Source organism: Acyrthosiphon pisum, chromosome A1 (assembly GCF_005508785.2).
Source record: "Acyrthosiphon pisum isolate AL4f chromosome A1, pea_aphid_22Mar2018_4r6ur, whole genome shotgun sequence".
In the NCBI taxonomy this organism is placed as follows: domain Eukaryota; kingdom Metazoa; phylum Arthropoda; class Insecta; order Hemiptera; family Aphididae; genus Acyrthosiphon; species Acyrthosiphon pisum.
Window position 1 is genome coordinate 4,153,494 of NC_042494.1, and position 11,593 is coordinate 4,165,086.

At 28.1% G+C, this 11,593-nt stretch overlaps 3 protein-coding genes across 7 annotated transcripts in view; 2 read left to right on the forward strand and 1 right to left on the reverse strand.

Moving 5' to 3' along the window:
• Snrpd1 (small nuclear ribonucleoprotein D1 polypeptide 16kDa) overlaps nt 1-2,676 on the forward strand; it is a 6,740-nt gene extending 4,064 nt beyond the window's left edge. The window contains exons 2-4 of one of the 2 annotated variants that reach the window (XM_008189011.3): nt 769-845; nt 1,553-1,747; nt 1,890-2,521. In XM_008189011.3, the coding sequence (XP_008187233.1) occupies nt 769-845; nt 1,553-1,747; nt 1,890-1,972 (355 nt within the window). In that variant the 3' untranslated portion in view covers nt 1,973-2,521. 2 annotated transcript variants of the gene reach the window in all.
• Nucleotides 2,677-3,920: 1,244 nt separating this feature from the next.
• On the reverse strand, nt 3,921-6,750 carry LOC100164452 (pleiotropic regulator 1). Its single transcript, XM_001943951.4, has 9 exons — nt 6,507-6,750; nt 6,316-6,422; nt 6,085-6,242; nt 5,782-6,020; nt 5,367-5,711; nt 5,149-5,267; nt 4,871-5,072; nt 4,644-4,775; nt 3,921-4,035 (listed from the first exon to the last, which is right to left on the reverse strand). Exons 1-9 carry the CDS (start codon nt 6,543-6,545, stop codon nt 3,976-3,978), a joined length of 1,401 nt encoding a protein of 466 aa, XP_001943986.1. The 5' UTR covers nt 6,546-6,750; the 3' UTR covers nt 3,921-3,975.
• A 2,994-nt stretch (nt 6,751-9,744) lies between these two features.
• The window catches only part of LOC100570052, a 64,806-nt gene continuing 62,957 nt past the window's right edge, over nt 9,745-11,593 (forward strand). The window contains exons 1-2 of one of the 4 annotated variants that reach the window (XR_003838915.1): nt 9,745-10,097; nt 10,263-10,337. The gene's annotated coding sequence lies outside the window, so the exon portion shown is untranslated. Of the gene's footprint in view, nt 10,168-10,262; nt 10,338-11,593 lie in introns of all 4 variants that reach the window. The other 3 variants (XM_029486516.1, XM_029486517.1, XM_003247324.4) reach the window with 3 other exon arrangements.

Genomic DNA, 11,593 nt, shown 5'->3' on the forward strand with positions numbered 1-11,593 from the left:
ACTTTAAATGCTAATAAAATAAAACTGTGACTAAGGATTTTTAATATTTTTCAAATGTCAGTGTAACAATATAGTAGGAGCCTTGTATTAAATTTTCAAGTATTTTTACTCAATAAATAAAGTTTTATTGACATTCATAGAAAAAAAAAACTAATTAAATTGGAAACTGAATTGTCTGTAAACAGCTCAAAACAAATCAAAATATTTTGAAAATTGTATCATGTATAGAAAATGGAAATATAAACAACCAGTGAAAATTTCATGTATCTACAGTCGTTTGTTTTAAAGTTACACCAAAAACAGATTTTGCGTAAAAATTCCCGTTTTTCCTTAATTTTTATTTTGTTTTTCACGGCGCTTTTGAAAACTATTTGAAAAATTTTACTTTTGACCCCCAAAGTACCAACTAGATTCACTTTCCTATCAGAAAAGGTACTGTTGAAGAAAATCCAAGCACTTTTACTGTCCTAAAAGGTGATGACAGACACAAAAATAAAAAAAAAACACACATCATTGTAAAATCAATACATTCATCGTTCCACTCAGAATCTAAAATGCAGTGCTTTAAATGAGTTATTACTAGGTATTATTTTAGAAAAGTATGAAATAATGACTTAAGGTACCTAATAAAACTACAATAAAACAAATTTTTTAGTTGTCAGTTAATTATAAAGCATATTATATTTTCCTTATATTTCAAAATGTAAAGCCTATTACTACATTTAAATTGTAATTTTACATAAATTTAATATTTTTATTATGTTACAGATTTTTGATGAAACTCAGTCATGAAACTGTGACATTAGAACTTAAAAATGGCACCAGCGTTCATGGAACTATTACAGGTAAGACAAGCAAAGTTTTTTAGAATTTAATATTGGGAATATTTATTTTATATTTGGCTAAAAACTTAATACATTTCAACTAAAATGGAATTGACTGATGTATAATAATGTATATAAAGTACATATTATATTACTGTGGAAGGTCAACATTATAGCGATTCACCAACGAATGTTGACGTTTGAAAATATTTCCAACAAATATGAAAATAACCATAATTTATCATAGCAATGTTAGATAACTCATAAAATATATTTTATCAAGATTAGATAATGTTGATAATAATTTATTATAATGTCAAATTTAAATTATTTTTAAAGACTAATATACAACATCATATTAATTTAAATGCATTAATTAAAATTATCTTTAACTGAAGTATTTTTATTTTTAGTTATTTATAGATTAAAAATAATTAATGATTAGACATTTAGAATATATTCTAACAAATAAATAAGCAGCCTTATATTTTAATTGTTAGTTTTAATAATAAAAGCTAAATTTTTTTTATTTTAAGAAATTTTTACATCATAAACTATTACATATATCAGAGCATAATATATAATATAAGCAAGGTAAACTATTAAACTTAAATGCATAAATAATATTTCAGTTATATTTTATTGACAATATTTGACATCAATAATTTTATTTATTTATTTTTTTTTAGTAATATGCAACTAAATGTTTAACATTTATATAATTTTAGGTGTTGATGTAGCAATGAACACTCACCTTAAAGCTGTTAAAATGACTGTAAGAAATCAACAACCTATACATTATGAAACCCTCAGTATTCGAGGTAACAACATTCGGTACTATATTTTACCTGACTCTCTTACACTTGAAACCCTGTTAGTTGACGATGCACCTAAATCACGAATGAACCGTGGTGGACGAGGAGGTCGTGGAGGTTAGTATTTGTATTTTTCAGAGATATAATTACCTCTAAATTAATCAAAATATGTTAATTCAGAAAAAATGTAAAATATTTTTTTATAAATCTATTATTACAGGGCCAGGAAGAGGTGGTCGTGGGCGTGGAGGTCCTAGAGGGCGAGGAGGTCGTGGAGGACCACGTGGAAGTGGTGGTGGACGTGGGCGAGGTGGTGGACCACCCCGACGTTAATACTTTTATAATTTTTTCAAATTCAATTCAAACTTCTATGTGTTTTCAAGTTTTTATTTGCTCTGCATTTATTTTAAAAATATTTAAACTTTATTTATCAAGTCTTATAATAAATTGTCTCATATGTATAAGATTATTGTCTAATACTTATAAATAAATTTAATAAATAGTACCATTTACGATGTAATTTAAATGTATTTAATATTAGTACTGATTATATGACAATAATGATTATAACTATGTTATAATTTGGTAGGTATATTAAAAACATTTAATTAAGTTGCCTATTATAAAAAAATTCTTTTTAGTTGTCTTGGTTTTCTTTATATTTTTAAATTTTCAATAGTCATGCTCATGATCATCTGAATATATTTTTTTTTCAAAAAACATAAATTGTAATAAGCTCATGAAAATTGTTGATAACCAAATATAGTATAAAATACAGAAAGATGTATATTATTTTTGTATTTGTCAATGGAGAAGTGTATGGACTATAAATTATTTTACATCTTTAATTAATTATATACAATACAAGTGCATCATACTTTATAAAAAGTATTTTTTTTTTTTTTTTACCGTATAACGTATATTAAATATTAATTGGTATAATGTTCATTATGATGTTAAATAATAATAGTAAGCCTTAACTTTTCCTGTTCCCTTCATTATAAATGTATAATTATTGAAATAAATATGATACTTTATAGTTTGTCCAATTGTTGATATCACCCTACCCAACCTAACTTGGGCACTAGTACAGCGCACCAATATTCTAACAACAGTAGATTTTATTAATACAGTGGAAAAAAAAATATTTTACTATAAAAAATAAGAGTTTTAATGTAATATAGAATGGGTGTGCATCTTTGTACTAATACTTTTTTTTTTCCTAAGGAGTATATTTAATTTCCATTTGATACCTATGTTATTATTTAGAGTCCCTATTCCGGACTTGGTGGTTATTTACATACAAAAATTAAAAATTGAATCGGAATGCGTATAAATACAGTGGAACCTCGATGAGTCGAATTTTCGATAACTCGAAAGAATGATTTGGCCCCAGCATTTCAATAAAGTGTATACAAGTAAGCAAACATTTTTTCTGTAACTCGATTTTCAATAACTTGAATTTTTTTTTGTCCCCGACCGATTCGAGTTATCAATGTGTCACTGTACCTACTTTTAGATTCTGAGCGAAGTAATGAATGTATTTTATTTACAATCCATACAACACAATGAATAAGTGAAATGGGTAAATTTGATACATGGTTATTAACAGAATATAGTGTTTATGGGCAGGCACTCAGCAGTGCCACCCAATCAGGTACTTTTAGGTATTATCTATTGTTTAATATTTTTACTATAGTAGGTCTCTAGATCACTGTCTCTCAGTGAGCTTATGAACATTTTTTTCTGGATTTAAATTGTTTTAATTTTATTAATTTATAATTTAAAAAAAAAATAAAAAATATCTAATCAGATTTCAACCAAACATGTCGACGGCCCCTACGAAGAGAGTCACTCTTCGTAGGGGAAGTCGATGTATTTGATTAAAATATTTTTATGGACATAATAAGGTTATCTTTGATCACCATACGGCTTACATTTGTTGATAGATAACCAAATGTTATTAAATAATTTTTGTTTGAAGTAATTATCCAAAATACCGGGTATATAACAAGGGAATTTACCAAAAATATATTTACCCATTACTACCCTCGGGTGTGAAGAAAAACGTATTAAAAAGCTATAATAATTGATATATTATTTTATAGACATATACAATGTACATTGTACTATACATTTTTATCTAGACACTAGTAATTTAGAAAAGTTATAATTTGTTGCGAAACCATATACATTTATTGATATTTTTCATGAGAGACAAAAGATGAATTTAATGAACTTTTCTTGATTTTCTTAGAATTAAAATAATTTTTGTCTGCAATAATATCGTTCAAAAACGATACATTTATTTGTGTCAATAACTGTTTACAAAAATATTAATATTTCCTTCTTCGGATTATATCAGGCTTCCAATTAATTGGATGACTTTCTTCGGTCTAAAACAAATACAAAAATGTTATTATTATTAAACTTATAAAGTTTAGATAGGTAATTATTACTACATAAAATTGTTAATTACCTATATAAAGATAAGTTATTACTTTCAAATAATGAAACAACTATACATTATTTGCATAGTAAATTTATGCAAAAAAATATTCAGATGTCCGATAAGATATTATAATTGGAAACATTCAAGAAAAACTAAATGATGAATTATTTTTGGAATAGGTCTAATTTACACTCTATTTAAACTTTTGAACTTTTACAAATTTAAGCATAATTCATAACAAATTTTAAAATATAATTATATTAAAATGTTAAACGTTTAATTTATAAAACTTTCACCTATTCTTACTAATAAATAATAATTCTTCACAACAATATCATAAAAATAGAAATATTAACCATTGAAATAGATTAATGTTTGTTGATAAATCAAATCGGACCATCGCTTAAAAAATTTTATACCAAAATGTATCATAATAATTTTTAAATGTTTCAGTATTGTACAACATATGAAAACAAGATTGTAATGGTATTTAAAGTAAAGTAAAACCAATAGTTTATCATTTATCCTTGAGACTTCTAGTAATATACTTACAGCCGTATCGTCTTCTCGATAAAGTTTAATAGTTTTATCAGCTTCAGCTGTAATAAGTCTTGTGCCACTGTTATCAAATGCCATCGCAAATACTCCGGCTTCACTGTCCATCGATCCAGGTTGTACAGGAGCCTTTTAAAATAACACAATATATTTTGATATAAATAATGAATCAACATAATTTACATGGCTACAATGTGCATAACATAATACATCAAATTACACACCTGCATCCTCTGGAAATTATAACCAGTTCTCCAATCCCAAGCATACATTGACCCATTGTTTGCTCCAGACATCAATACCCCATCAGAATTCACAGCCATACAGTTAACTATAGCATTATGACCAGTAAGATTTTGTATAAATTTCCCATCTGGGCATGTCCATTGTTTTATATTATCTGGACTTGCACTGGCAAACATATACCTAAAAATCACATAGTAATTAACAACCAAGTAAATCATTACGGTTCTATAAATATTAAATAATACTTGAAACTTACACTTTTGGATGTAAAACAAGTGATCTCACACTTTTTTTGTGATTTGTAAGAGTTGCACGAGTTTTTCCAGCAGCTAAGTCCCATAGTCTAATTGTACAGTCGTGAGATCCAGTCAATACCTAAGCAATAGCCAAAAATATTAAATCAAAATTACAAAAAAAATATAGATAATGTATTTTTAAAAATGTTAAATAAATTATTTATTTAGACTATTATACTTGAGGTTCAAATTCATGGGCAACAACACTGGCAACTGTATTTGTATGTCCAGTGAGTGTGTGAACGTTGGCTTTGGTACGCATGTCCCATACTCGAGCTGTTGAATCTCGTCCAGCAGTTAATAATACGTCAATCGTTGGATGTAATGCAAGACTGTATACAGCACTCAAATGTCCATGATAATGTCGAACTACTTTATTATGTTCCAAATCCCAACACTTCACTTGCCTATCTTCGCCACAACTGAATAAATAAGGGTGTCTAGGACTTACTTGTAGGCCTCGCACAGTACTCACGTGCCCAGTTAAGGAAAGTTTTAATTTTCCAGAGGCTAAATCCCAAATCTAGAACCATAAAAAATATATTACACACAAATAAATATTAAATATAATGAAGTTAATTTTGTAATATTACTTTAATAACTCGATCAGCAGCACCAGTTGCGAACCATTCATTGCCAGGTTCAACAGTAACACATCGCACCCAACCCAAATGTCCAGATATTACTCGATATAACTTCCATGGTGGATGCCATTTTGGTTTTGGCATAATATGATTAATTAGTCGATTAGCTGCAGCTATGTTTTGAGTACTTGGACTTGATAACACCATACTAGTCTCTGTGTTTTTATTTACTTTCTCAGGATTATCAGCTAAAAATAAAAAAAATAATTAGATACAGTGTATATTTAACAAACAATAATCATGTATCGTTACTTATGGCTAATGGAAGGTGATTATCTTTATAGATATCAAGGCTATCTGATTTAGGATGATTCGGTTGAGACTTCTTCATGTTTATCTTATTGCGTTCCACTTTGTCAAAAACAAGACCATAACAATCTCGAGCCTTGACGAGTTTTTTTATTCTCTCCCTAAAGTGACAATAAAAAAAAATGTAGGTATATAACACTGTTTGGTAACAAAACACTGCACAAATCAACTTACGCTTCTTCGTCTATTGGTGGTAACATCCCTTGACACGATAAGAACATATCGTGAGTCCTTTTGAGCGACCTAAAAACTAATGTATGAACAGAGTGCCGCTGTACTTCCTAAAGCACGACAAGATTATTGAGTAAATGCATTAATTTGTTGTTAAAATCCATGATTATTTGAAAATAGTTTTTAGATTTTACCTCCGAGAAACTCATTGCGTTTTGGCTTCTGGTCGACATGTTTAATATTGATTGATATTGGCTATTTTAGCGTCCGATACCGGCGACCGGCAGGATTTATAGATATTATTTATTAAATATAAATTGCGGTGATCGCGTACTATTGTCTATAATATTGTTTTATGTCCACGATTTCAGATAATATCAAACAAATCGCGCCTTGCCGACAACAGTACGGAACTGTGTTTATGTCTATAGTACACCAGAAGTTCTGCTGGAAGCGCTAGCAGCGAGCCGGTTTTTGTTTAACTTGATAAGAGCATTTGACGCCGTTATCCTAAAATACCACGACTAAAGATAGTATATAGATAGTATATTATCTTTGATCGTGTTAAATGCCAGTTGCTAACGTCAAGCCGTCAAACTCACCGAAGCATTTCAAATATTTTTTAAATCATACAATTATTTGTACGGTTTGAATTCTATTATATTTTAACGTTTAAAATATAATCGTTATTTTTTGACCGAGAGTTTACATTAAATTTAGCCACCACCTGCTGCAGGTAAATGATAAAATTGTTCTTGCATGTGTATAAGTTAAGAGTAGTCGGTTTGGGGAGGGGGGTGGTGGTGGTATATTTGGTACATTAAAAATATCAATGAAGTATGTAGGTACTTGGTTCTATTTGAATTTATTCTGTATCTCTGTGGATACAAATACGAATTTTTTGCTTTTAATTAAATAGGAAACTATGCAGCTTTTAGGATTTAGAAAAGTAATCCTCCAAGCCGCCTAAAAAGGAATACCTAACTATATAATCTCGGTGTAACCGCGAAAATTTACCTCAGTGATAACCAGTTTAAAATATGGTAGCCCGAGGTAGGTATATTTTGCTTAGACTTAACCGAATAATTTAAAATAGTAATTTGTAAATTACTTTTAATAGCCAACTCAAAATAAAATAACCTTCCTTCAATATGCAATATACGCCCCCCATGTCTACGGTTTAGCCTCCCCCCCCCCAAAAAAAAAAAAAATACCTTATTGATTTAGATAAAAGACTCCTATGGGTTACTTAAAAAAATAGTCTTATTAGGTGGGCAGTAGAATTTTAACTCTGGTTGCGTCTATGAATATACGTGGATCTAGTCGGTGACTTCATTTAAGATTCTGAGCGGAGAGATGAATGTATTGATTTTATAATAATCGAGTTCTATTATTTTTTTATTCTTTCGTATCCAAAGCTTTTTTATATAGTGGTTGTATATAGTAGTTTTCAAAAGCGCCGGGAAAAACAACATACAAATTAAGGAAAACGGGAATTTTTACGCAAAATCAGTTTTCCACAAAATCGCAATCTTGGTTTTTGGTCTCACTCTAAATCAAATGAACGTATATACATTCATTTTTCACTAGTTGTTTATATTGGCATTTTCTATACACGATAAAATTTTCAAAATATTTTGATTTGTTTTAACATTTTCTGTTTCCAATTTTATTCGTATTTTTTCTATGAATGTTAATAAAACTTTATTTGTTGGGTAAAAAAAACTTGGAAATGTAATACAAGGCTCCTACTATATTGTTACAATGACATTTGAAAAATATTAAAAATCCTAAGTCACAGTTTTTTTTATAAGCATTTAAAGTTCAAATCTCGACAAAATACTGAAAAATCACAAAATTTAGGAAATTATTTTGAGTTCAAAATTCATAAAAAATTTTCTTTCAAATCTTATGTAATACAAAATTATTCATAAGTTTGTCTACCCTTTCAAAAAAAAAATGATTATAAGCACATCAAATTAAATTTTTATGAGCTTTTGAAGTTCATATTTTTACAAGATTGGATATTCACTCGATTTCTCATGTAGCGATTTTGTTATTTTGTTGTAAGTCAAAACCCAATAACTGTAGATATGAGAAATGTATCAAGATACTTAGATACATGACAATTTTACTGAATGTTTATATTTTCATATTCTATAAACCATAACATTTCGAAAATATTTTGACTCTTTTTGAGCTGTTTACGGACATTGTCAGTTTTCAATTTTTTTAGTTTTAAGTGAAAATTTAATTCAAGGCTTCTGATGTATTGTTACAACAGCAGTTGAAAATATTAAAAATACATAGGCACAATTAGCGTTTAAAGTTCAAATTTTGACAAAATTTATCAAATTTAAAATTTAATAATCATTTTGTAGCGTAACAATAATTTATAAAATGTTCAAATTTTAAGCTAAGGATTGAAAATTTAAAACAAAGTTTCACGTAAATAGGTTGTATATAATTACTTTATTCACAATAATATCATCAAGACATCAAGTATACTTAGTAATATCATAGGCTGACTGGCTCAGAATCGTTTTTCTTATACGGTGATATTATATCATTGATTTCAAATTTAACACCATCCATTATATTTTATTTTTATTACAATTTATACAATCTGTAAACGTGTTTTTTTACAATAAGTACAAGCACTGTGGGAGTTGATGGGTTGGAGGCTTGAAAGAAATCCATCCAGTGATGGAACTTCTTGACAGGTTTGTGTATATAAAAAATACTATTTCCAAAATATAAAAATTTTGAATGTGATAACTACTATAACTAGTATGAAATAAAACAAAAATAAGATATTACATTGTAAACTGTATGCACTTCAAATAAAAAAAGTTGAGCATCACTGGAGCTTATGTATATGTATTATGTATATATATTAATTATTAGGTACCTATATATTATGAAGCTTTTGAAATTATTATTTTTTTTTTTTTTGTAGGTATTTTGTTGGTTGGGGGAGGAACACGTGTGTGTTTGTTTTTGGCAACATTTTTGATTTGGGCACCTGTAGGTATACCCGGGTGGGGGATGGCAGCACTTGTTCAAAGTGTCGCAACCGACGCCTTAGTCCGCTCGGCCACTCCGTCCCCCAAAATATTATTATTCCACCTACTGCAGCTATTTAGAATATAGATACAACCTACCTTTTTTTTTCTTATTATTCAGTTTTGAACCGACGACGCCGCGGGAACTGCTATCGCATTCTTCCGCGGAAAGATACATTGTATCTGATACAACCTACCTATATGATCTACCTATAACCTAGTCAATAATATTATCGATTGAATTGTATTTTTTTATGTTGTTCTCGACAGCTTGATAAAATATGTAACTTTATAGTCTCAAACAATAGTATCTAATCTAATTGTCTGTGCTTCGACTAGAAAGATAGTAGGAAAATTAGTTTTTGTTTTGTTGTTTGAATGCCCGATTTTTTTTTATCTGTAAACACTTGGAAATTAATGCATCTGTCGAAATTCGATTACGCATATTTTCCACTCATGTTTAATGTATTTACCAAACGACGATATTAGCTTATGTAGTTTCTCAAAGTACCTATATAGACAATATAATAACAGTGGGGCCTGTATAAAAATCATTTAAATAATTCGTGTACAATGTTTTTTTTTTACATATTTTATGCTGACTCAAAATCGTCAAGAATTGAATTTCTGACAATTATGTACTAAACGTCTTCGTGTACGGTGATAGTTGTCGCCGAGATTGTGGTTTAAAATTTTTCTAAAAACATTCTTCAAGTATAGGTAACATAACTTATAGATAAAATAGGTATGTAGGTACCTATACTATATAGTGTATAATGTATATTTATAGGTATGTTATATTTTATAAGTTTGTAGAGTTATTTCATGAAATTAAAACTTAATCATTGAATTATTTGTATACTCTTATATTATTTCATTTTTCAGAGTCGTCATAAGTGTACGTTAGAATCATTTTATTATATTATGTGTATTGACTACTTACCAACACCTACGTTTTCAGTGAGTTATCAGCTAAATAAAATATTTGGTATTTATACATAACAAAAATTAAACCTAATATATATAGTGATCATTTTTATTATTATTATAATTAATGTAATATATTATATTCAAAAATATTATTATCGTACATAATTTACCAAAATATTCTTAATTTATTGAAAAATTCACGAATTTCCATATAATTAGCCAATGTCAAAATATATTGTCAATGCTAATATAAATCTTATTTGCGTGTATTATATTAGCAGTAGCTGCAGCTAATGCGTACATTGATAGAAAAATAGCCAGGTATAGTAACATAATATGTTTAAATGGTTTAGGAACCAAAAATATTTACTTAGGTACGTAGGTGCAACTGTAATTTGTTAGGCATCTTTGTTCTTTGTCGTCAAAACCGGGGAAACATAAAAAAAAAATAAGAGTTAGTGGACGATATAATGACGTGTCATCTTATCATTATCTAATGCAACTGACAACATTCTACTATTCATGCTTGACACTTATTGATATTATAATTTCTTTATTTGCTATAGTACCAATATGTAAAGTATGAAAGATTAATTAAAGATTTAGATCGGGATATTTCTATTGAGTTTATTATATTATATTATTATGATACAATAATAATGGTTTCATTATATTTTATAAATGAAAAAAAATATGTAGTTACATATATTATATATTTTCTGTATTAGAGACTTTTATTTATACTGCTGGCCAAACTTACGTTTACTCAAACAAGTTCAACAGAGTATATGGTTCCGGCACACTTTTCGAATGAAAATTGTATCTTTTCGCAAATCATTAACTACCTAGTAAAATGCCCTTTTAGAAAATGCATACCTACAATTTTCGCCCACCGCTAGACACATCTAGATTCCTTCTCATCAGTCACCTTATTTCTGCAGTTCTGCACTATAGCAGCAAAATTCTACAGTTAATACTGAAATTAGACAAAATTAGAAATTATCTTATATTATAGGTACATTATCATATTGATACAAATAGAACTTCACCTTAGGCTTGTATGCATGATTTTAGTCAAGTATTTGAAATAAAAATAATCAACATTATAAAGTTAAGAGGGAATAAAAAAGTACCTATCTTTAATTAGAAAAAAATGTTCATACAATTTTAATTATTATAATACAATTTAAGAAATTTCTTAATTAAGGTTATTAAGAAATGCAATATCTATAGATTTAGATACAAGATTACTTATATTTTTCAGAGTTAATAAAGAAATAATAAAA

Coding starts and splice junctions, on each gene's coding strand:
- LOC100164452 (XM_001943951.4), bottom strand. CDS start 6,545: ATGTCGACCAGAAGCCAAAACGCAATGAGTTTCTCGGAG. Junction 5,712..5,781: donor CTGCTGATCGAGTTATTAAA/GTAATATTACAA, acceptor TTATGGTTCTAG/ATTTGGGATTTAGCCTCTGG. Junction 4,776..4,870: donor ATAATTTCCAGAGGATGCAG/GTGTGTAATTTG, acceptor TTATTTTAAAAG/GCTCCTGTACAACCTGGATC.